The sequence below is a fragment of the Ranitomeya variabilis genome, chromosome 8 (genome assembly GCF_051348905.1).
Source record: "Ranitomeya variabilis isolate aRanVar5 chromosome 8, aRanVar5.hap1, whole genome shotgun sequence".
NCBI lineage: Eukaryota > Metazoa > Chordata > Amphibia > Anura > Dendrobatidae > Ranitomeya > Ranitomeya variabilis.
The window spans coordinates 141,884,449-141,910,891 of record NC_135239.1 but is presented as its reverse complement, the minus strand read 5'-3'; the positions used below and the strand labels follow the sequence as shown (position 1 = coordinate 141,910,891).

Sequence of the window (26,443 nt, the reverse complement as noted above, 5' to 3'; positions counted from 1 at the left end):
GATCCTTCCCATATAAATAGAATGTCGTCAATGAAACGACACCAGAACTTTAGTCCTGTTTGGAGGGTACCGCTTTGTTAGATGTATTGTCATTCCCAGTTACCCACGTACAATTTAGCGTAACTGGGCGCAAAGCCCAATAATTAGGGTTGAGCGAAACGGATCAGTCATTTTCATAAGTCGCCGACTTTTGGCATAGTCGAGTTTCATGAAACCCGACCCGATCCCAGCATGGGATCTGCCATGCGGTACGCGATCTTCGCGCCAAAGTCGCGTTTCATATGACGTCAGCGCCATTTCTCAGCCAATGAAGGTGGACACAGAGTGTGGGCAGCGTGATGACATAGGTCTCAGTCCCCACCATCTTAGAGAAGGGCATTACAGTGATTGGCTTGCTTTCTGCGGTGTCACAGGGGCTATAAAGGGGTGTTCCCGCCGACTGCCATCTTACTGCTGCCGAGCTGAGCATAGGGAGAGGTTGCTGCCGCTTCGTAAGAAGCAGGGATAGCGTTAGGCAGGGTACATTAACCCCCAAACCGCTTGTGCTGTAGCGATTTCCACTGTCCAACACCACCTTTTCTTTGCAGAGACAGTGGAGGCTAGATTTTTCTTCATCAGCTCTGTAGCTTATTGGGCTGCCCTAGAAGGCTCCCTGATAGCTGCATTGCTGTTTGTACGCCGCTGTGCAAACCAACTGCTTTTTTCAAAGCACAAATCCTGCTGCTCCTTCCTTTCTGCACAGCTATCTTGTTTGTTTGTCCACACTTTTGTGTGCAGCAGTCCTTTTTATTGCTGCCTGCCATTCTTTTCTGAGATTATTGTAGGGAGATACTAATTGTAGTACAGTCCCCTTTTTTTAAAAAAATATATCTTCAAGCCACTTTCAGCCCCTGAAACTGTGTAGTGTAAAACAGTGGGCATGCATTTTTCTGCACTGTCCCACGCCTAAAAAGGGAGATTAATATTGCCTAATCTGTGCATCTGCGCCAGTCCTGTCTGTGGTATCTGTCAGTCATTTTCTGCCACAGAAACTATACTGTAATACAGTGGGCCTGATTTATTGACTAGTCTCCCATTTAAAAAAAAAAGAGAGAGATTAATATTGCCTAATCTGTGCTTCTGCGCCAGTCCTGTCTGTGGTATCTGTCAGTCATTTTCAGCCACAGAAACTATACTGTAATACAGTGGGCCTGATTTATTCACCAGTCTCCCATATAAAAAAAAAATGAGGGAGATTAATATTGCCTAATCTGTGCATCTGCGCCAGTCCTGTTTGTGGTATCTGTCAGTCATTTTCAGCCACAGAAACTATGCTGTAATACAGTGGGCCTGATTTATTCACCAGTCTCCCATAAAAAAAAGAGGGAGATTAATATTGCCTAATCTGTGCATCTGCACCAGTCCTGTCTGTGGTATCTGTCAGTCATTTTCAGCCACAGAAACTACACTGTAATACAGCGGGCCTGATTTATTCACCAGTCTCCCATATAAAAAAAAAGAGGGAGATTAATATTGCCTAATCTGTGCATCTGCGCCAGTCCTGTCTGTGGTATCTGTCAGTCATTTTCAGCCACAGAAACTATACTGTAATACAGTGGGCCTGATTTATTGACTAGTCTCCCATATAAAAAAAAAGAGGGAGATTAATATTGCCTAATCTGTGCATCTGCGCCAGTCCTGTCTGTGGTATCTGTTAGTCATTTTCAGCCACAGAAACTATACTGTAATACAGTGGGCCTGATTTATTCACTAGTCTCCCATATAAAAAAAAATGGGAGATTTATATTGCCAGTGTGTGCATCTGCGTCAGTCCAGTTAGTGGCATATCTGCCAGCCTCTTTCTGCCAATCAAACTGTGTAGTGTAATTCAGTGGGCCTGATTTTTTCCTGCATTCTCCCACCCATAAAAAAGGGAGATTTAAATTCACAGCAAGTTTACGTACACCTTCTATCTGGTTTTACAGGACCATGTAACGGTTGTTAGTTTGGTTACATTTTTCCAAGAATGAGGAAGTCTGGTGGAAGAGGTCGTGGCCGTGGGCGGTCATTGCCAGCTGGTAATGATGGTAGTGGTGGTGGTCGTGGAGCATCAGGTGGTCGTGGGAAAAGCAATATAGCCCCTAAGTCTAGAGTTGTTGAGCCAGCGTCATCGTCTGGCTACACAAGGCCTCGAATGCTCCTTTTTCTGGGAGTAGGAAAACTGCTGTTAAAGCCGGAGCAGCAGGAAAAAGTTTTGGCTTTCCTTGCTGACTCTGCCTCTAGCTCTTTCACCTCCTCTTCGGAAAGTGAAAAATTTAAAAGTAGCCAGTCGTCGGTGGATGCTCCTGGTCAGGAACAAGTTGATTCCTTGTGTCCTTCCCCCAAAACAACAGTGAAGGATGCGTCAGGCGACACAACAGGTTACTCCATGGAGCTCTTTACACATACCGTGCCTGGGTTAGAAAGGGAAATTGTTAACTGGCTATGCCCATTACAAGATGAATCGGACATGGAGTGCACAGATGCACAGCCACAGCTAGATTATTATGCTGTTCCATTGACTCAGATCACAACATTGCCCTCGCAGTGTACCGAGCCAGAATCTGACCCAGATGAGACTATGGTGCCCCGTCCCGAACGCTATAGCACCGGCTTACACGGTGACACAGAGGAAGGTGCACAGGACATAGAAGAGGAGGTGATAGATGACCCAGTTGTTGACCCCGATTGGCAGCCATTGGGGGAACAGGGTGCCGCTGGCAGTAGCTCTGAAGCGGAGGAGGAGGAGCCGCAGCAGGCATCAACATCGCAACAGCTTTCATCTGGCAGGCCCGTATCTGGCCAAAAACTTGTGTCAAAACAAAAAACAGTTGTAGGACAGCGTGGCCATCCGGTTAAAGTAGCACAGTGTGCAATGCCTGAAAAGGTATCCGATAGTAGGAAGAGTGCAGTCTGGCAATTTTTTAACCAAGATCCGAATGATCAGCGCAAAGTGATCTGTAAGAAATGCTCAAGGACCTTTAGCAGAGGTCAGAATGTCAAAAATTTAAATACAACTTGCATGCGTAGACATTTAACCGCCATGCACTTGCAAGCCTGGACTAACTACCAAACGTCCCGTAACGTTGTTGCACCCACTCACAATGAAGATAGTCAGCAATGCTACATTCCTTCCCTCACTGTAAGCCCACCATTTACGACACAACCTGCAGCAAATGTGGAGGTATCGTCGCAAGGCCAAAGCAGTAAGGGAATCACCAGGTTCTTGGGAGGAAACACTGTATCTAGGCCAACAGCAAGAATACCATAACCAACCCTCTCTCAGTCTGCCATGTCCACCACCACCCCCGCTAGTTCCACCATATGCAGCTCTCCAGTCCAGCTCACCCTACAAGAGACTCTCATTAGGAAAAGGAAGTACTCAGCCTCTCATCCGCGTACACAGGGTTTGAACGCCCACATTGCTAGACTAATCTTGTTAGAGATGCCCTACCGGTTGGTTGAAAGCGAAGCTTTCAAAGCCCTGATGGCCTACGCTGTACCACGCTACGACCTACCGAGTCGACACTTCTTTGCGAGAAAAGCCATCCCAGCCCTCCACCAGCATGTAAAAGACCGCATTGTCCATGCACTCCGGCAATATGTCAGTAGAAAGGTGCACCTCACAACAGATGCATGGACCAGTAGGCATGGCCAGGGACGTTACGTGTCCATCACGGCACACTGGGTTAATGTGCTGGATGCAGGGTCCACAGGGGACAGCCAGATTGGGACAGTTCTGCCTAGCCCACGGTGTAGGAAACAGTTGGCTGTATGCATTCGCCACCCCTCCTCCTCCTCCTCGTCCTCCAGCAGAAGCGAGAGCTCGTCCACAAACCGCATTCGCACGACCTCTCCATCCGCAGCTGCCACTGTTGCACCTCAGGTGTCCCATTATGGAACAGCTAGTGGCAAGCGTCAGCAGGCTGTGTTGGAAATGAAGTGTTTGGGTGACAACTGACACACCGCGGAAGTTCTGTCCGCATTTTTGCAGCAAGAAACTCGGTCATGGCTGGGCAGTGTACATCTTGAGGCAGGCAAGGTAGTCAGTGATAACGGAAGGAATTTTATGGCTGCCATAGCCCTTTCACAACTGAAACACATTCCTTGCCTGGCTCACACCTTGAACCTGGTGGTGCAGTGCTTCCTGAAAAGTTATCCGGGGTTACCCGACCTGCTCCTGAAGGTGCGCAGACTTTGCTCGCACATCCGCCGTTCACCCGTACACTCCAGCCGTATGCAGAACCATCAGCGATCTTTGAAGCTTCCCCAGCACCGCCTAATAATCGACATTGCAACAAGGTGGAACTCCACACTGCACATGCTTCAGAGGCTGTGCGAACAGAGGTGTGCTGTTATGTATTTGTGGGAGGATACACATACATGGGCAGGCAGTTGGATGGCAGACATGGAGATGTCAGGTGTGCAGTGGTCGAAGCTACAAGACCTGTGTCAAGTCCTTCAGTGTTTTGAGGAATGCACATGCCTGGTTAGTGCAGACGACGCCATCGTAAGCATGAGCATCCACCTAATGCGTCTGCTGATGCAAAGTTTGACGCACATAAAGGAACAGGCGTCTGCAGCCGAGGATGAGGGAAGCCTTGATGACAGTCAGCCATTGTCTGCTCAGGGAAGTCTCCTGGACGAGGTGGCGGATGAAGAGGAGGAGGACAAGGAGGATGATGGGGATGAATATCTACTGGAGGAGGAAGCTTCTCAGGGGCCAATGCAAACTGGTGGCTTTGCAAGGTCAGGTACAGGGTTTTTGAGGGAGACAAGTGATGTTGATTTGCCAGAAAGTGCTACTCAACCCAGCACAAGCAGTGAATTGACACCTGGAACATTGGCCCACATGGCGGATTATGCCTTGCGTATCCTAAAAAGGGACCCCCGCATTATCAAAATGATGACCGATGACGATTACTGGTTGGCCTGCCTCCTGTATCCACGCTATAAAGGGAAATTGCAAAATATCATGCCACATGAGAACCTTGAGCAAATATTGGCTACCAAACAAGCAACTCTTGTAGTCCGCTTGGTTCAGGCATTCCCAGCACACAGCGGCGGTGATGGTTCTCACACGAGCTGCAGGGGGCAACATGGCAGAGGTGTTAGAGGAGCACAAATCAGAAGTGGCGTTGGACAGAGAGGTTTTATGACCAGGTTGTGGAGTGATTTTGCAATGACCGCAGACACGACAGGTACTGCAGCATCAATTCAAAGAGACAGGAGACAACATTTGTCCAGTATGGTTACTAACTATTTTTCCTCCCTTATCGATGTTCTCCCACACACGTCATTCCCATTTGAATACTGGGCATCCAAAATAGACACCTGGCCTGAATTGGCAGAATATGCATTGCAGGAGCTTGCTTGCCCAGCAGCTAGTGTGCTATCAGAAAGAGTATTCAGTGCTGCTGGTTCAATACTGACCAAAAAAAGGACTCGTCTGGCTACTCAAAATGTTGATGATCTAACCTTCATTAAAATGAACCAATCATGGATTTCGAATTATTTTGCCCCACCTTTCCCTGCTGACACCTAGCTTTCCTGTAAAAAGGTCTTGCTTTTGGACTGGTCTTACTGACTGTTCCAATTTCTCAATTTGCAGCTGCTGTATGTCCAGCATACCACATTTTTAAACCTCCCTAAATGGGCCGACTCCCCCCACGGGGCCGTGGTCAGTCACCACTTGGCGCAAGCACCCGTGAGAGTGCCGTTTGCCTGAAGAGGTGGGTGTGCCCACTTTTGGGCGACGGCACAGGCACAGGGTCCCTCATAGTACAATGAAGTGTCTCTGGCGGTGGTGGTGCGCACCCAACGTCAGACACACCGTTTAACATGAGGAGCCCTGGGCCAGTACCGCCGCCCACGAGAGAGTGTTCCCCCCCAGCTCAAACAGTGCTCTACCACTTGCAAAATTATCTCTCACCACTGTTTAGTCTATGCGATTAAATCCTTCAATGGCACTTCCAATAACAATTTGTTGACATGTATGATGCTAGTAAAAATATTCAGGGGCCCTGTCCTACATTTACACCAGTTAATACTTTGCGCCAAATACCAATGCCTGCAAGTCAGCAGAGGAGCCCACCCCTGTACCTAGGTATGCCACCTGTTTGTTTATTTATTTTTTGGCGAGACATTAACATGTATTTATTATTTTGGAGTACTAACTGTGTCAGACACTCCTTCCAATTGTCCTCCACTGACCACACCAATGCTGCCTTTGCACCCCTGCAACATAATTAAACCTGCATTGAGCCTAATTTTTGCTATTTTAGGCCTACTAAGTCTGTCTGCGGTCCCTCCTTCCAATTGTCCTCCGCTAACCACACCAATGCTGCCTGTGCACCCCTGCAACCTAATTAAACCTGCATTGAGCCTATTTTTTGTTATTTTAGGCCTAGAAAGTTTGTCTGCGGTCACTCCTTCCAATTTTCCTCCGCTGACCACAGCAATGCTGCCTGTGTACCCCTGTAACCTAATAAAACCTGCATCGAGCCAAGTTTTTAAATTTAAGGCGTAGTAAGTCTGTCTGTGGTCCCTCCAGCCAATTGTCCTCCGCTGACCACAGCAATGCTGCCTGTGTACCCTAACCTAATAAAACCTGCATCGAGCCAAGTTTTTAAATTTAAGGCCTAGTAAGTCTGTCTGCGGTCCCTCCTTCCAATTGTCCTCCGCTAACCACACCAATGCTGCCTGTGCACCCCTGCAACATAATTAAACCTGCATTGAGCCTAATTTTTGTTATTTTAGGCCTAGAAAGTCTGTCTGCGGTCACTCCTTCCAGTTGTCCTCCGCTGATCACAGCAATGCTGCCTGTGTACCCCTGTAACCTAATAAAACCTGCATCGAGCCAAGTTTTTAAATTTTAGGCCTAGTAAGTCTGTCTGCGGTCCCTCCTGCCAATTGTCCTCCGCTGACCACACCAATGCTGCCTGTGCAGCCCTGCAACATAATTAAACCTGCATTGAGCCTAATTTTTTTATTTTAGGCCTACTAAGTCTGTCTGCGGTACCTCCTTCCAATAGTCCTCCGCTGACCACACCAACGCTGCCCGTGTACCCCTTGTAACCTTTTTTAAACCTGCATCGAGCCAACTTTGTGGTGTAAGGCCTACTACCCGTGTCTGTCTGCGCCACTCAATACAGCTGTCCTCCTCTTAAAAAAGCTGAGCTGCAATTGTCAGGTTTTCAGCCTATCGGAATTTGAAAACTGCATTGGGGCTCAAGTTTGGTTGGGTTCTAAAAACGGTGTCTGCCGCTCCAAGGTGTTCTCCAGGTTTACTTGCCTGAGCTTCAATCTTCAGGCTCTCATTAAGTAGTTGTTAATATAACACGGCATTAGGCCTACTAGTTTGGTTGGGGCCTACTAATGGTGTCTGCCGCTCCAAGGTGTTCTCCAGGTTTACTTTCCTGAGCTTCAATCTTCAGGCTCTCTGTTATGATCCCAATGGCAAGGGATCTCAGAGATTAAAGCAAAGTCTGCAAACATAAATACCAGCTCATAGGGAAGTGGTAACTAGGCTGACCATATAGCTGATCCTAGCACAAACACTAACAGTAGCCGGGGAACGTGCCTACGTTGATCCTAGACGTCTCGCGCCAGCCGGAGAACTAACTAACCCTATCAGGGAAAATAAGACCTCTCTTGCCTCCAGAGAAAAGACCCCAAAGTAATACAAGCCCCCAACAAATAATAACGGTGAGGCAAGAAGAAAAGACAAACGTAAGAATGAACTAGATTTTAGCAAAGAGAGGCCCACTGACTAAATAGCAGAAGATAGTAAGATGACTTATATGGTCAGCAAAAAACCCTGCAAAATATCCACGCTGAATATCCAAGAACCCCCAAACCGACTAACGGTGAGGGGGGAGAATATCAGCCCCCCAGAGCTTCCAGCGATATCAGGAGTCACATTTTGTACAAGCTGGACAAAAATAAGAACAATGCAAATAAACAAAAATAAGAAAGCAGGACTTAGCTTATCTTGCAAAGAACCAGGACCTGAAGACAGGAGCAAACATAAATGAACTGATTACAACGATGCCAGGCACTGGACTGAGAATCCAGGAAGTTTAAATAGCAACACCCCAGGTCTAACGAAGCAGGTGAGTACCAACCTGGGAAAAGACAATCCAAGTGCCAAACCACTAGAGACCACAAGAGGGAGCCAAAAAGTATAGTTCACAACAGCTCTCATTAAGTAGTTGTTAATGTAACACTGCAGTTGGCCTACTAGTTTGGTTGGGGCCTACTAACGGTGTCTGCTGCTCCAAGGTGTTCTCCAGGTTAACTTTCCTGAGCTTCAATCTTCAGGCTCTCATTAAGTAGTTGTTAATGTAACACGGCATTAGGCCTACTAGTTTGGTTGGGGCCTACTAACGGTGTCTGCCGCTCCAAGGTGTTCTCCAGGTTTATTTGCCTGAGCTTCAAACTACAGGCTTTCGGCCTATAGGGAATTTTAAACTGCATTTGGGCTACTTGTTTGGTTGGGTCCTAGTAACGATGTCTGCTGCTCCTTAGTGTTCTCCACTGAATATAGCTGAGCTTCAATCTTCAGGCTTTCGGCCTATAGGGAATTTTAAACTGCATTTGGGCTACTTGTTTGGTTGGGCCCTAGTAACGATGTCTGCTGCTCCTTGGTGTTCTCCTCCACTGAATATAGCTGAGCTTCAATCTTCAGGCTTTCGGCCTATAGGGAATTTTAAACTGCATTTTGGCTACTTGTTTGGTTGGGGACTACTAACGGTGTCTGCCGCTCCTCGGTATTCTCCTTCACTGAATATAGCTGAGCTTCAATCTTCAGGCTTTCGGCCTATAGGGAATTTTAAACTGCATTTTGGCTACTTGTTTGGTTGGGGCCTACTAACGGTGTCTGCCGCTCCTTGCTGTTCTCCTCCACTGAGCAAAGCAGTGTCGCCTGTTTACTACTGTTACCAATTTTGAACTGCATTTAGCCTAGTTACTTATTTGGGCCTACTCACTGTGTCAGCCTCTCATTACAGTTGTCCTCCACTGAACAAAGCAATGCCGCCTGGTTAGTCCTGTTACCAATTTTGAACTGCATTTAGCCCACTTTATTATTTGGGCCTATATCTGTGTTTCCTCCTCATCCTGCCCATTGCCCAGCCAGTGCTAGATGAGTCTGCTGGTACATTGACCCAGACCACTACATTCCCCTTGCACGCTACACAGCCAGAATCTGACCCTGCTGAAAGTCAGGTTCCCCTTCCCGCATACTATACCACCTTACACGGGGACAAAGAGGAAGGTGCAGATGAAAGTGCAGGTTCCTTCATCAGGTGGGGGGGCATACTCATTGGCGACGTCACTGGCACAGGGCCCCTCATAGTACGCAAAAGTGTCGCTGCCGGTGGGAGGCGCCCCCACCGTGCAAACACACCGCCGTACTTTGAGGGGCCCTGTGCCAGTGCCAATGCGAACGAGTGGGCCCCCCTGCTTGCTCAGGATCACAACACTTGCAAAGTTGAAATACTTACCTCTCCCTGCTCCAACGCCGTGACGTAGTCAACGTTTCCTGGGCCCACTAAAAACTTGAACCAGCCCTACCCCCCACAACTTTAGCCAAATGACCCCCAATTTCCAATGCCTAACTATTATTATAAAGTTAATTAAGATTGACAAGCTTCAGTAACAAGAATGGATGTTTTTGCCATTAAAATGGGCACTGTAGGTGGTTTCCCGGCCTCCACTCACTGCCGACTATGCTTCCCCATTGACTTGCATTGGGTTTCGTGTTTCGGTCGATCCCCGACTTTTGGCGATAATCGGACGATTTCACTCGACTTGACTTTTGACAAAGTCGGGTATCGCGAAACCCGACTCGATCCTAAAAAAGTGAAAGTCGCTCAACCCTAGTTATAATTATCAAGGTCCGTACAATTTCTCCGGATGCGCATATATTGCCCTTTCGGAATATTAGTGAGCCAAATTGGGAGGTGGCAGCTTGATATGTGTATAAACCTATTTGAATCCACGTCTTTGTGGTAACATTTAGTTTTAAGTATATTGTTCTCCACATAGATTGTTAGGTCTAGAAAATTGACCGACACATTACTGGTAGTAGGCGTGAATTCCAAACCAAACTGGTTATTATTTAGGTTTAGAATAAAACAGTCCAACTCAGTTGCCGATCCTTCCCATATAAATAAAATGTTGTCAATGAACTTTAGTCCTGTTTGGACGGTACCGCTTTGGAACATGTATTGTCGTTCCCAGTTACCCACGTACAGATTAGCGTAACTGGGCGCAAAGCGTGTACCCATTGCGGTGCCCCATGTTTGCAAATAGTTTTGATTTTCATATTTAACCCCTTTCTGACCTCGGACGAGATAGTACGTCCGAGGTCAGATCCCCCGCTTTGATGCAGGGCTCCGGTGGTGAGCCCACATCAAAGCCGGGACATGTCAGCTGTTTCGAACAGCTGACATGTGCCCGCAATAGCAGCGGGTGAAATCGCGATTCACCCGCCGCTATTAACTAGTTAAATGCCGCTTTCAAACGCAGACAGCGGCATTTAACCGGCGTTTCCGGCCGGGCGGCCAGAAATGAGCGCATCGCCGACCCCCGTCACATGATCGGGGGTCAGCGATGCTTCTGCAGCGTAACCATAGAGGTCCTTGAGACCTCTATGGTTACTGATCGCCGGTAGCTGTGAGCGCCACCCTATAGATGGCGCTCATAGCACATCTGCATTTCTGCTGCATAGCAGCGATCTGATGATCGCTGCTATGTAGCAGAGGCGATCGAGTTGTGCCAGCTTCTAGCCTCCCATGGAGGCTATTGAAGCATGGCAAAAGTAAAAAAAAAAGTAAAAAAAAGTGAAAAAAATAAAAAAAAATATAAAAGTTTAAATCACCCCCCTTTTCGCCCCAATCAAAATAAATCAATAAAAAAATAAATAAATCAAACCTACACATATTTGGTATCGCCGCGTTCAGAATCGCCCGATCTATCAATAAAAAAAAGCAATAACCTGATCGCTAAACGGCGTAGCGATAAAAAAATTTGAAACGCCAGAATTATGTTTTTTTGGTCGCCGCGACATTGCATTAAAATGCAATAACGGGCGATCAAAAGAACGTATCTGCACCGAAATGGTATCATTAAAAACGCCAGCTCAGCACGCAAAAAATAAGCCATCAACCGACCCCAGATCATGAAAAATGGAGACGCTACGAGTATCGGAAAATGGCGCAATTGTTTTTTTTAGCAAAGTTTGGAATTTTTTTTCACCACTTAGATAAAAAATAACCTAGTCATGCTAGGTGTCTATGAACTCGTACTGACCTAAGGAATCATAGTGGCAGGTCAGTTTTTGCATTTAGTGAACCTAGCAAAAAAGCCAAACAAAAAACAAGTGTGGGACTGCACTTTTTTTGCAATTTCACCGCACTTGGAATTTTTTTCCCATTTTCTAGTACATGACATGGTAAAACCAATGATGTCATTCAAAAGTACAACTCATCCCGCAAAAAATAAGCCCTCACATGGCCATATTGACGGAAAAATAAAAAAGTTATGGCTCTGGGAAGGAGGGGAGCAAAAAACGAACACAGAAAAATGGAAAATCCCAAGGTCATGAAGGGGTTAAAATAATTATGATTCAGTATGAACTCAATGCTGTCCAGGATAAATTGGATTTGGGGTTCTTTATAGGTCCCCAAAGAGTGCAAGAAGAAATCCGCTGCCTGACAGCCCTTTTCATGATTGATTACAGTGTACAGTGATTTGATGTCAAGTGTACCCAAGATGTCATTCTTTTGCCAAATAATGGACTCCAAAATTTGTATGGTATGTGTGGTGTCTTTTAAGTACATTTTTTAGATGTAGGTCCACATATTTGGATAGGTTAGCGGTTAAACAATTAATGCCAGAAATGATTGGACGACTAGGGGGGTTCGTGGCATCTTTATGAATTTTATGGATGTGGTAAAAAACCGCTACCGTTGGAGTTTGATTGTTAATAAAGTGGAATTCTTTTTTATTAAGGATCCCCAAAGATTTGCCTTTTTGGGCTAGGCAATTCAATTATTTGATATAGTTAGTTATAGGATTAAAACTCATCTTTTTATAGGTTATGGGATCATTTAAGAGTCTTAATAACTCGTTGTGGTACATAGCGCAGTCTAGTACCACGATGCCTCCTCCTTTGTCCGCCGGGCGGATAATGATATTATGATTTTCTTGGAGGTTCATAATAGGTTTTTTCTCACTGTTGCTGAGGTTATGTGGGATATGTCGGGAATTATTTTTACAGATTTTTTTAATGTCTGTGGTGACTAAAGTCTCAAAGGACCGAAAGGCATTGGAATACTCATTTATTGGATTAAAGGTGGATAACTAGTGTAGCGCCAGTGTGCATTTATTTTATACATTTGGTTGTCCGTTTCTGTGTTTCACACACTTAGGCACACAATGGCTATAGATGCATTAAAGCATGACAGAGACTTTCGACGCAAATTTATCTAAACGCAATTTTCTCATCATAAACTGTGAATGAATGAACACGACCAAGTAAAAATCCTATTAAGGTCATTAGAAAAACAACTGACGAAATGCGGAATTTATGGGAAATTGCCTCATTAGAAAAATATGCCAAGGCAGGCATTGTCCCCAAAGGATTGATCATACAAAAAACCCCTGCAGGCAACTTTGGAGACCCTGAAATCCAAATGGAGTGGGATGATATGTTCATAAGATTTTCTAACCAGACTCTCCAATTTATCATCGAAACAACGCCACATTAACCTCAATAAAATTAACCAGACAATTACTGGATTATTCGAACAGCTAAAAGCATACAGTCACATTGAGGAATTACATGACCTCACTTCCAATATTATGTATCAAATAAAAGAGAAGGAGAAAGATATTATTAATAAAAAAATGAAAAAATTTGCCAGAGACAATTTACCATTTGAGAATGTCCAACCTAGTAATGAGCCTACACCCAGCTCAACTAATAAATATGTTACCCTGGATGAATACAATCTAACGCCAACAAACAATCTGGAGGACATATCTTTGGTATTCTCCACGTATACTAAAGGTACCGTCACACTCAGCAACTTTGCAAAGAGAACGACAACAATCCGTGACGTTGCAGCGTCCTGGATAGCGATCTCGTTGTGTTTGACACGCAGCAGCGATCTGGATCCCGCTGTGCCATCGCTGGTCGGAGCTAGAAGTCCAGAACTTTATTTCGTCGCCAGGTCGGCGTGTACCGTCATGTTTGACATCAAAAGCAACGACGCCAGCAACGAGCATAGGGGGCGTCGCAGCGTCTCCTTCTAGCCAGTCGGTACACTCTGGCTGTTTGACATGGAGCTAACAACCAGCGAGAACGAGAAGTGAGTCACCGCTATGTCACTGGATCGCTCCTGCATCGTTCTGAAGTTGCTGTGTTTGACGTCTCTACAGCGACCTAAACAGCGACGCTCCAGCGATCTTGTTTAGGTCGGCTCGTTGTATATATCGCCGCAGCGTCGCTGAGTGTGACGGTACCTTTACACGAACTCAACACAATATACTCCTATGTCTGTTCGTACCAGGAATAATTGTGAGAAGGAACCAACTGATCCCCGAAATAATGAAGGAACCCCGGTTATCCATGATAATGGGGAAAATTCCTCACTACTAGAAACTAACATTGGGGATGATATTCAAATCCCAATATTGATGAATATATGTCACACAGTACACATAAAATAAATTAAATTGCAAATAAATCACATTCTCATTCATATATCTGTATATGTAAAGAAAGTATACAGAAATTTTATATGCGTCACCCAAGTGCACTGTGTAACAGTCGCTGTGGAAACCACAGCAGCAGCCAGACTAGAACCAAAACACTTCAGTAAGGATCAAAAGAACCAGATGAAATACCAGGACATGGACTTATCAGAATATATTTTTATTATTATTATTGTGCGTGACAATGGTTACAAAATATATTAAAATTACATAAATCCACAAATATAAAATAATATATAAATATTAAAAAACTACAAAACATGCGCTGCACCAGGAAGATCAGGATGAAAGAGTAAAATACCACTCCTAACTCCAGCCCCACTATAATAACAGGATGTCTTAGATTACGCTGACACCACGTAATTAGAGGTTTCTCTGCCAAGTCCAACTCAATAAAAAAAACAGTATAAAAGTGCACAAGTGCCAAATCCAAATTAAAGTGTCTCTGCCAAATTCAACTCAGTATAAAACAATAAAAAAGAACACAAGTGCCAAATCCAGATTAGAGTAACCAATTATGATTATAAATCGATGCCAATCACTGCATAAAGTGACGGAGTGCAGAAAGTGTAAATAGCGCAACTCAGTATAAAACAATATAAAAGTGCATAAGTGCCAAATCCAGATTAAAGTAACCAATTATAATTATAAATTGATGCCAATCACTACATAAAGTGACAGAGTGCAGAAATTATAAATAGCACAAGAATTTATCCACAAAAAGTGCCTAGTAAAGTGTCAGTACACGTTGGAGATAGCTAATTATCGAAAAAAATGGTGTCAGCGATTATATATTAGTCTATACCTGCTGGGGCTGAATCCTGGACCTGCGCTTCTCCCGACGCGCGTTTCGGATTCGATATATCCTTCTTCAGGGGGAATAACTAGATAGTAATATCGGGGGCTTTTGTACTATAAAAAGCCCCCGATATTACTATCTAGTTATTCCCCCTGAAGAAGGATATATCGAATCCGAAACGCGCGTCGGGAGAAGCGCAGGTCCAGGATTCAGCCCCAGCAGGTATAGACTAATATATAATCGCTGACACCATTTTTTTCGATAATTAGCTATCTCCAACGTGTACTGACACTTTACTAGGCACTTTTTGTGGATAAATTCTTGTGCTATTTATAATTTCTGCACTCTGTCACTTTATGTAGTGATTGGCATCAATTTATAATTATAATTGGTTACTTTAATCTGGATTTGGCACTTATGCACTTTTATATTGTTTTATACTGAGTTGCGCTATTTACACTTTCTGCACTCCGTCACTTTATGCAGTGATTGGCATCGATCTATAATCATAATTGGTTACTCTAATCTGGATTTGGCACTTGTGTTCTTTTTTATTGTTTTATACTGAGTTGAATTTGGCAGAGACACTTTAATTTGGATTTGGCACTTGTGCACTTTTATACTGTTTTTTTTATTGAGTTGGACTTGGCAGAGAAACCTCTAATTACGTGGTGTCAGCGTAATCTAAGACATCCTGTTATTATAGTGGGGCTGGAGTTAGGAGTGGTATTTTACTCTTTCATCCTGATCTTCCTGGTGCAGCGCATGTTTTGTAGTTTTTTAATATTTATATATTATTTTATATTTGTGGATTTATGTAATTTTAATATATTTTGTAACCATTGTCACGCACAATAATAATAATAAAAATATATTCTGATAAGTCCATGTCCTGGTATTTCATCTGGTTCTTATGATCCTTACTGAAGTGTTTTGGTTCTAAATCCCAATATTGAATAAATATTCCCAACTCTCCATAATGGAGGCAAATTTGGAAACAGCTACATGCATTTCCATTGGCAAGGGACAACTGATGCCCCCAATGCCAGTGACAGTTAGGGTTTTCCCCGGAATGATTTCTTCAGGGGCCGCCAGTTCGGGTCGGATGAGGGTTCGTTCAGCCCCGGTGTCCTTGAGGCCTGTAGCAACATGGCCTCCCATGGTGACATGCTGTACATTGTCACACACCCTCCCAGCCACATCACCCACCAAAAGAACTGCATTAGGCCCTGGGGCCTTGGATGGGGGGTTCTTCGGCATGTCTGGACAGTGGGGACTGATGTGCCCAGTCCGCTTGCAGACGTAACACTGGCGAGGTTCGGTGGTAGGTCTGATGCTGTTGGCTATGGGGACAGGACCTCTGGTGTGTTGGCTGGCAGGGGTACTGGCGTTGGTTGCAGGTTTACCCCCTCTCCAGCTGGTGGTGACTGGCTTCCGCACTTCCGATCTACGGTTGGCCTCATAGGCATCAGCAATCTGCGCTGCTTTCGTCGCGTCTTTGGGTTCTCTGTCTATCACGAACTGTTGCATCTCAGCTGGACAAAGATGTAAGAACTGGTGTTTGATCATCAGGTCTTCCAGCTGCTCAAAGGTGGTCACTGACAGTCCTTGGATCCACTGGTGAAAGTGGGTCCTGAGTCCATGTGCCACCTCGCCGTAGCTGTCGTGTGGGCCACGTTGGAGGTTCCAGAACTTTCCACGGTACACCTCGGGTGTAAGCTGGTACTTGGCTATGAGGGCCTGCTTGATGGCCTCATAGTCACCATCTTGTTCTTGAGGGAGGGCAGCAAACGCCTCCAGAGCTTTGCCTCTCAGCCCTGGGGTCTGCCCATTCTTGTGTAGGCAGCTGGTACTGCCTGCAGGCTTTCTCAAAGGCCCGCAGAAAAGTGTCCAAGTCCCCGTCCTTTTCCATAGGTAAGTGATCGGGCCGGGGCTTCGGTATCTGAGCGCTGCTGGGCTCATGGCTGGACAGGGATGACCCCTGCATTTGCAGTCGGGCTAACTGCAGCTGGTACTCCCGCTCCGCTTGCCGCTCGGCTCGGGCCTCTCGCTCGGCTCGCTGGGCCTCCTGCCGGTATTGCTGAATCAGCTGCCGACGTCCCTCATGGTCATCAGTGGGGAATTCTTCCAAGGCTGCCAGCAGGTGGGGGTCCATTCGCCCTGATTGCTAGTAGGGCTGGCATTCAGTGGTTGGACCTCTACTGCAGCACCATGTTCGCTTGTGCTGGCTTCTGCGGCCACTGTGCTCTGAGAGCGGTGTGCTTCGAATTGCACCAGTTCAGCGACCAGTTGCTCTTTGGTTTTGCCTGCACAGTCAATCTGCTGTGACATGCACAAGGCCATAAGAGTGTCCTTGGACTGCTTCTTATAAAAGGTTTCTCCCAGCACAACCATGGTTGCCAAATAAAGATAGAAGAGAAAAAAGAAGAGAAAGGGAAGGGATAATTACCAGTACACACAATTGTCTCAGGACTAATAAACACTGAGTTCGTTCTCCAAACTTATTTGCGCAGAGTTCTCACAAGAACTTTGCAAGTTTTTAGTGAGAGGAATGATCACTCAAACCAAATCACTAATGCTCTAAGATCTCCCACCGCCTTGCCACCAATTTGTCATGAATCCACACCGCTGCCACCAATTTGTCACAAATCACACCGTGACCGTCACCCCTACGTCACAGATCGGGATGACCTTAGGCCAACAGATGGCTATCACATGTGCAGGGGGGCTTATCTTAGGTATCCCTCCACTGCTACAATGTGATGAAAAAACACACACAAGGTTATTGACCTCTTAGGTTACAGCAGGGGCTTATTTTAGGTATCCCACTGCTCTTCAATATACCACGAACTGAAGGGATTTATGTATATCCCGCCTACAGTTCCACTTGAAACTTGCAGCTCTCTGGTGCCCCCTTACTCTTAGGTCAGATTAGGTACTGCACCTAGGGTAATTAGTCGCCAGAAAGGCTGCCTGCTATGCACTGGCTATTGGGCACGCTGCAGCGAGGCGATATAACTACTCCCACTCAGGCAGGAACAATAATTATCAATGCCGCAGTCGCAACAACGACTCCCAACTACCCACTACAAAGGTATGCTGCCACCAGCTTCGACTAAACGGGTCCGAAGCTAACCCAAAACAGTAGCGTAATTCCCTTCAGAAGGCTTAAGGCACGTTTTAGAACAGGAAGAAGTAATTTATATATTTTACTCCGAAGGTTTAAGGCAGTGTTTGCAAAAAGGCATATAAAGATGTTACAATATGAGACAATTGAAAATGTACAATGTAATTATAAAATAAAGGGATTAAATGAGAAAAGGTAACACTCACATGTTCTCAGGACTTTGCAGGCAAACCCATGCTGGCAGAGCAGAACTCCCAGAAGTCCCAGTGCATCAGGAGGTCTGGATAGAAACAGCTCCTCAAGTAAAACTCTGCTGACTACTGCAGGCTGGATTAAGAGTAGAGACTTATATACTCTAACCTCGGGGCATCACTAAAGGGCTGGTTAATTATATTCACTGAGGTCAGAGATCTTTACGTTCTGAGACTCTGGAAACAAAGACATTCCTGACTGATAAGGGAGGGACCACAGGTGGCTTTGCAGGATTGGTCACCTGCAGTTTAAAGCCCCACCCTGCTCACACACAAGCTTTGGGTTACCCAGTGTCTGCCATGTGTTTTCAGGACCATGGTTAGAAGTGCAAAAATCCATCAGCTATGGTTTTTACATTATCGTGACATACATTTTCCTCACAATGTTTTATTAACAATCATTAACTATGACTAGTTCTCTTATGAATGGATAGAAAGTTAGAAATACTTATAGGCAAATGTCTTTTTTCTCTTTTGAAGGTGCAGGAATGGGAATGACATCCCCTGTCTCAATTATTAGCTATCCTACAGAGGAAGAATCTCTCCAACCAAAAGTCAAGGTCATACTTCGAATTCCAAGTCAATTCCAGGCAGATCCTCCACTTCCTACAGATGAAAGTATTCATATTGAAAGCAGAGAAGGACTGACGGTGTATGCCATGTGAGAAAATAGCAATAATAACAATAATATGTTGGATTTTATTTTAAACTAGCTGTACTACCCGGCTTCGCCCGGGTTAATAACTGCTGTTAGTAAAATAGAATGTGTTAACAAAAATTTATTCTGCACACAAAAACCACAAAACAAATAGATAGAAATGTAATTATTAAAAGGCATAAACTAAGCTTATAGAAGCATTTCACAACATATATTTCAACACCAGTGATATTCCACACAGATTTAACTTAATTGGCCAAGTAATGTGAAGTAATCTTCTACTACTTATTCGAGAGCCTTTTGATAAACGACATTCTTAGTTTTTCCTTCAGGTGCAAAAACGAACAGATTTTTGGCTGTTCCAACTCTTGAACAGGCCACATAAAGTTGACCATGTGAAAAGCATGGAGATTTTAAACCGATTCCAACTACTTTTAAGGACTGTCCCTGAGCCTTGTTGATGGACATAGCAAATGCCAGTCGAACAGGAAACTGGAGGCGTTTAAAATCAAAAGGCAAATAAGATGGAATGAGAGGAATTGTTGGAATGAAAACATCTTCTCCTTGTGGCACATCCTGTCAAAAGGGTTGCCTCAATTGCATGTGGAAACAGGTTCTTAATCAAGAGTCTTGTTCCATTACACAGCTTTGGTGGATACAAATTTCTTAATAGCAGAATAGGTGCTCCAGGTTTTAGAAAGAGGAGGAGGAGGAAGTCCTTGTGGCTCCAAGGAATTGAGGAACTCAGTTGGATAAAATAATGCTTGAGCAGGGTCTATTACTGTATCCACTGACTTGTAGGTTGTGCACACACCTGTAAGGATGTTTAGAATTTGAAGATTGATCTTGTTGATGCTGTCATTTTTGGGAGCTAGTATAGCTCTTTCACACAGCCAGCCAAAATTTTTGAAGTGGAGTTGAATGTTTAGAAAAACCTTTGCTTTCAACTTCTCAATGGAAGTCACAATGCAGCAAAAGTTGCTTGGGAAGGTGATCTGTCCAGTGGTTGAGTTTACTGGTGCCTTGCCATCTCTCATAGTCAACAGCTGGCTCGAAAACAGTCTAGCAGAAACATTGCCTGTCATGTAGACCCTCATGTTTATGTTCAGTGACATTTTCTTTACTTTTCTCCAAAGGTATGATGCTTTGAGACAGGCATTGAGTTCGTCTGCAGGGGTTGATCTTGGAATAACAGGTAGTGTTTGGCTGAAGTCACCTGCCAAAATAACAACTACTCCTCCCATGATATATTTGTTGCTACGCAGGTCTTGCAGCAGTCTGTCCACTTCTTCCAGAGCCCTTTTGTGTGACATGGTACATTCATACCAAATAATGGCACTGCATTTTTTAAGCAATTTGGCCAGTCCTGATCCCTTGGCAATATTACACACGGGGCTGTCACTATGAGACAGGTTAAGTGGTAGTTTGAATGTCGAATGTGCTGTCCTGCCACCTTTTAAAAGCGTTGCTGCAATTCCAGAAGATGCCACTGCAAGTGCAATCTTTTTTTGTTGTCGAAATTTTGCCAGGAGCAAGTTGATTACACATGTCTTTCCTGTTCCACCTGGAGCATCAAGGAAGACAATCCCACCTTTGTTGGTTTCACTGAAACTTAAAAGTAGTTATAGGCATCCCTTTGATCTGGTACCAATATTGGCTCGTTCTGAGACACAAATGCTGTCAGTTCATCAATATTGTAGTTTGTTTCTATGAAAATCTCCCTACACATTTGGATGCTTTCAGGATTTCTTATTGGAGCAGGCAAACCAAGCAACTGTAAGGCTTTTCCTGACATTGCTATGCACTGATCTTCAAGGAGCATTAAAGTTTCATTGAACATTTCCTCAGTGAAGTTGATGAGTTGCTGAGGATTTTCCCTTCTAATCTGCATGAGGATGTCCTCACTGAGATCAGTTTTGTACAAATCTCAAGAGGATTTGAAATGCTACAGGTTGTTAGAATAATAGCGAAGAGGTGTCTTAGTCGCTTTGGGGTTTGTGTGGGTGCTGCTTCACTGAGGGTCATGTCCCAGTGTCCATCATTTTCCAGAAGTCCTTTTCTTTGGGAAGCTTCCCTGAATGTTTCACACACATAACCTCCGACGGTCTTCAGGTCAGAAAATGATGTAGGGCCTTTGACAACATGAAGTAACATGCGCAGGTAGAAGCACTCTGCATTTGACAGATGAACAGTGGAGACGCGACCAAGAGTATCAGTTGCTTTCACCCTTGGATAGCCTTCAATATCAAGCCCCCGTTTCCTCTGTTCCAGTGTTTTTCTGGAGGCATTCCAAGTGTAGTACTTTGGTAAATCATAGTACCAAATTTTTTTTGCAAAAGGGTCTTGTTGACACAGCTCAAAAAATGCCAAGAGGGTGGTCTTAGGTGGTGTTAGGAGCTGCTGCTGCAAGTTTGCTGGGTTAAAGTAAATTATCTGTCCATTTTCCAAGTGCACACTCAGATGCACAACTGGTGCGTAGCGCTCATGAATGGAGAATCCTAGTATTCTCCAAACAGCTTAATTGCTGCTTATGTACCTGCCAATCTGGAATGCCTCCACTACATTAATAATAGGTCCATTTTTCTGGAGTTCAAAAACTGCTTGATCACTTCCTTTGTGGATATATTTGCAGATATACTTGATTGATTTCACAGAGTGCCAAGATTCAACATTTATGTGGGCCTTCAAGATTTTTAAGAGCAAAGGGTTGTAAGGCACTACCCACCTGTTGTCAATTTCTATCTCTTGGAGTGATGATCCAACACGCATTTTGAGCTTTGCTGTGAAACCACCATCCCCTGGCTTTCTCCTTCGGTAGTCTGGATATCCATCTTGTCCTGTTTGGGTTTCTTGGACCAGGGATCGTGGGTAATGCTTTGAACACCTGCCATCAATCATACAGGGAGAATTTTTGTTGAGACTCCCACACGGACCATGGATCATGGTTTTTGTGCTGGTGTCAAACAGCAATGGGTCAATCTGAAGGTCTGGCAATTCGGCACTGATGATATTGTCAATTTCAGTAGGCTGTATTTTTTGCTTCAGCCAGATCAAGATGTGGGCGTGAGGAAGGCCTCTTTTTTGCCATTCAACTGAGTACATCCAGCACTGCGTCTCACCATAAATATGTGATTTTTGTGATGAGATTAGTCATTTTTGAAAGTTTCTGTTTGAAAACCCGAGCAATAAGGTCATGACGATTCACTGTTTTTTTGGCCCGGCAACAGGTGCCCTCCAATTTCCTCCCAGGCAGGATTGCAAGTAAAGGTGATGAAAAGATCTGGACGGCCATACTTTCTCACATAAGTCATTGCATCCTGTGTGTATTCATGCAGGTGTCGTGGGCTTGCAGTGACAGTTGATGGAAGAATAACCATTTTCCCCAACTCTTTTGGATCAGCATCATTTGCAACAGCATCTCTAAGGTGAATATATTCCTCTGCCCTAAGCTTCTTTTGATTTAGTCGGATATATAAAAGACGTTCACTCTCAATCTTTGCATACATGTCAACAATAAATTGGTGGAAGAGGTGTTTGCATTTCAAGATGTGATTTTCCTCTGCAAATCTTGTCATGATCCTATATGCATAGAAGTCCATGGCAGACACTTTTTTTCCTGAAGGGTTGCCTGTTGTAGGATCTGTCTGAGGTATTCCAAAGTGATAGCCATCCTGTCCCTGCCAAAAGATGATTGGATATTGCAGTGCATCATAGGACCTGTGAGTTTCTGCTACTCATTGCAAACTATTGTTCCTTTTCTGAAGCATAATGTCACGGCTTTGAAAATCATTACCTACAATCAAGATGGCTACCTCATCAAATGTGGGAGCATTGAAACGTCGCTGATGTTCACCTTGTGGTGTTTTGTCAGCTCGAATGACAACCTTGTAATCATCATTTGGCATGCATTCAAGTGCAGTCTTGAAAAGTTGAACATATGGATTGTTAGAGTGAAGGAACTGCTGCAAAATAGTGACAATTTCAAGGCGAGTGTTAGGAATTAAAGAGCATCTCCGCTGAACCTCTGCTTCTGCATTTCCCATGAAGAAGAGTTGAAGAAATTAAGGTTCTTCTCCTTGTAATGGAAGCAGTGAGCCAATTGAGTGGTAAACCTGTCTTTGAACTTTAAATGTTGGCATAAATCCTGTTGTAAACATTTCTTTTGTTGCACTAATTGATGTCATTTGGAAGCAGGAGTTGCACTTCCTGATGTTGTCCAAGAAATGCTTTGATATAATAATGGTACCTGTCATCAGACTTTAGGGGATCTGGTGGTGACGGGAGAGGTGGAAGTTTTATCTTGCCATTTGCACAGCATAAACCTGGCGGTTCATCTTTCCATTTCAGGGCACTGCAGTACATGCAGACCACATCCATTTTTCCTATCTGAACTTTAGGATTATCCTGATAGTTTATGTCCGACTGGTAACAAAAGGCAGCATGTTTCAAATCTCCAACCATTTCCTGTGCCCTGGTGGAAGAAATAGCAATTCTCTTAGTGGCAAGTCGGCCTTCTCTCTGCTGAGATGACTCATTGGCCCTTGAGGAAGCAGCTCTTCTTCTCTTATCTGCAAGCCTCACTTTCCTCGCCTCAGAAAGTTCATTGGCCCTTGAGGAAGCAGCTCTTGTTTTCATGTCTGCAAGCCTCACTTCCCTCTCCTCAGAAAGTTCATTGGCTCTTGAGGAAGCAGCTCTTGTTTTCATGTCTGCAAGCCTCGCTTCCTTCTCCTCAGAAAGTTCATTGGCTCTTGTGGAAGCAGCTGCTTTTCTCATGTGTGTCAGCCTTGTTTCTCGGTCTTCACATTTTTCATTGGCCCGTAACGCATCTTTTCTTTTCGCATCAGCTGAAAATCGTGCCATGGAATTCCTTTTCTTATGAGGCATTATTGTGGTAAAAATAGTCTGTAACTGGCAGTTTCTATATCCTCTCACATAGAGGTAATGTGACTGACATCAGCCTTTCCACCAACACACCCTAACTGACATGCTATTACCTCACACAAGCTTTGTTATAATGAGAATGTCCTTTGTTGCCTATATTAACCAATCAGAGCTCAGATTAATTAACTGTAGCAAAATAGAAGCTGAGCTGTGATTGGTTCCTATTGGCAGCCTGATAAATCCCCAGCCAACAGGAAGCCCTCCCCCCTGGCAGTATTTATTAGCTCACACATACACATAATAGACAGGTCATGTGACTGACAGCTGCCGTATTTCCTATATGGTACATTTGTTGCTCTTGTAGTTTGTCTGCTTATTAATCAGATTTTTATTTTTGAAGGATAATACCAGACTTGTGTGTGTTTTAGGGTGAGTTTCATGTGTCAAGTTGTGTGTGTTGAGTTGCGTGTGGCGACATGCATGTAGCAACTTTTGTGAGATGAGTTTTGTGTGGCAACCTGCGTGTAGCAACTTTTTGTGTGTCGAGTTTCATGTGACAGGTTAGTGTAGCAAGTTGTGTGCAGCAAGTTTTGTGCATGGCGACTTTTGCACGTGGCGAATTTTAGGTGTGGTGCGTTTTGAGTATTTGCAAGTTTTGTGTGAGGCAACTTTTGCATTTGTTGCAACTTTTGTGCATGTGGCAATTTTTCCGCGTGTGCAAGTTTTGCGTGTGGAGAGTTTTCTATGAGGTGAGTTTTGCACGTGTGGCGAGTTTTGCGTGAGCCTAGTTTTGCATGTGACGAGTTTTGCATGTGTCGAATTTTGCGCGTGGCGAGTTTTGAGTGATGACTTTTGTGTTTCGACTTATGTGGCGAGGTTGGTGTATGTGTGGTGAAATGTGTGCTGAGGGTGGTATATGTGTTCAAGCACGTGGTAGTGTGTGGCGCATTTTGTGTGTGTTCATATCCCCGTGTGTGGTGAGTATCCTATGTCGGGGCCCCACCTTAGCAACTGTACGGTATATACTCTTTGGTGCCATCGATCGCATTCTTTAAGTCCCCCATTTTCACATCTGGCAGCTGTCAATTTGCCTCCAACACTTTTCCCTTCACTTTTTCCCCATTACATAGATAGGGGCAAAATTGTTTGGTGAATTGGAATGCGCAGGGTTAAAATTTCGCCTCACAACATAGCCTACGACGCTCTCGGGGTCCAGACGTGTGACTGTGCAAAATATTGTGGCTGTAGCTGTGACAGTGCAGATGCCAATCCCGGACATACACAAATACATACATACATACATACCGTATTTTCCGGTGTATAAGTCGACTTTTTAACCCCTCAAAATCTTCTTAAAAGTCGGGGGTCGTCTTATACGCCGGAAACAGATAAAATGTGCATATGGTGGGTGGGGGGGGAGTGGTACCGATGACGAAGAGAGGGGGCGTCTCACAGTAAAGTGTGAGTGGAGTATATCCCCCTATTACCTTATTGCGGCAGCGTGGGGGTCTCTGTGCTGGGAGCGGCAGCTCCTCTTCGTGCCGTGGGTGCTCTGTGCTGTGGGGCGGCGGCGCATCTTCATGCCGTGGGTGCTGTGGGGCGGCGGCGGCGCATCTTCTTGCAGCGTCGGGGCTCCTCCGGCATCTCCTCCAGGCCCGGAGGCACTGGCAGCCCCATTGCTGTGATGCGGTGACCTCCGGGAAAATGGCCGCTGCTCAGATTCAGATCTGAATCTGAGCATGCGCCGCCCCCAGCGGCCATTTTCCGCTCGGGAGACGAGATCTGGATGAAATATGGAAAAATTATAGGTGTCAAAATGTGGAGACGCAAAAACTTTTTTGCTATAAAAAGCGTCTTTTAGTGTGTGACAGCTGCCAATCATAAAAATCCGATATAAAAAAAGCTGTAAAAGTAAATCAAACCCCCCTTCATCACCCCCTTAGTTAGGGAAAAATAATAAAATTAAAAAAAGTATTTATTTCCATTTTCCCATTAGGATTAGGGCTAGGGTTAGGGCTAGGGTTAGGGCTATGGTTAGGGTTAGGGCTAGGGTTAGGGCTAGGGTTAGGGCTAGGGATAGGGCTAGGGTTGGAGCTAAAGTTAGGGTTAGGGTTGGGGCTAAAGTTAGGGTTAAGGTTAGGGTTAGGGTTTGGATTACATTTATGGTTGGGATTAGAGTTAGGGGTGTGTCAGGGTTAGGGGTGTGGTTAGGGTTACCGTTGGGATTAGGGTTAGGGGTGTGTTTGGATTAGGGTTTCAGGTAGAATTGGGGAGTTTCCACTGTTCAGGTACATCAGGAACTCTCCAAACGCGACATGGCGTCCGATCTCAATTCCAGCCAATTCTGCGTTGAAAAAGTAAAACAGTGCTCCTTCCCTTCCGAGCTCTCCCGTGCGCCCAAACAGGGGTTTACCCCAACATATGGGGTATCAGTGTACTCGGGACAAATTGGACAACAACTTTTAGGGTCCAAGTTCTCTTGTTAACCTTGGGAAAATAAAAATTTGGGGGGCTAAAAATCATTTTTGTGGGAAAAAAAAGGATTTTTTATTTTCACTGCTCTGCGTTGTAAACTGTAATGAAACACTTGGGGGTTCAAAAATCTCACAACATATCTAGATAAGTTCCTTGGGAGGTCTAGTTTACAATATGGGGTCACTTGTGGGGGGTTTCTACTGTTTGGGTACATCAGGGGCTCTACAAGTGCAACGTGACGCCTGCAGACCAATCCATCTAAGTCTGCATTCCAAATGGCGCTCCTTCCCTTCCGAGCTCTGCCATGCGCCCAAACAGTGTTTCCCCCCCACATATGGAGTATCAGCGTACTCAGGACAAATTGGACAACAACTTTTGGGGTCCAATTTATCCTGTTACCCTGGTGAAAATACAAAACTGAGGGCTAAAAAATCATTTTTGTGAAAAAA

The 26,443-nt window shown here is 44.8% G+C and overlaps 1 protein-coding gene across 1 annotated transcript in view; it reads left to right on the top strand.

Annotated features, from left to right (window-relative positions):
* Positions 1 to 26,443, top strand: part of HEBP1 (heme binding protein 1) — a 197,234-nt gene that overhangs the window by 129,504 nt on the left and 41,287 nt on the right. Inside the window, exon 3 of the mRNA XM_077278357.1 lies at positions 18,461 to 18,641. Within this exon, the coding sequence (XP_077134472.1) occupies positions 18,461 to 18,641 (181 nt within the window). The remainder of the gene's footprint in view (positions 1 to 18,460; positions 18,642 to 26,443) is intronic.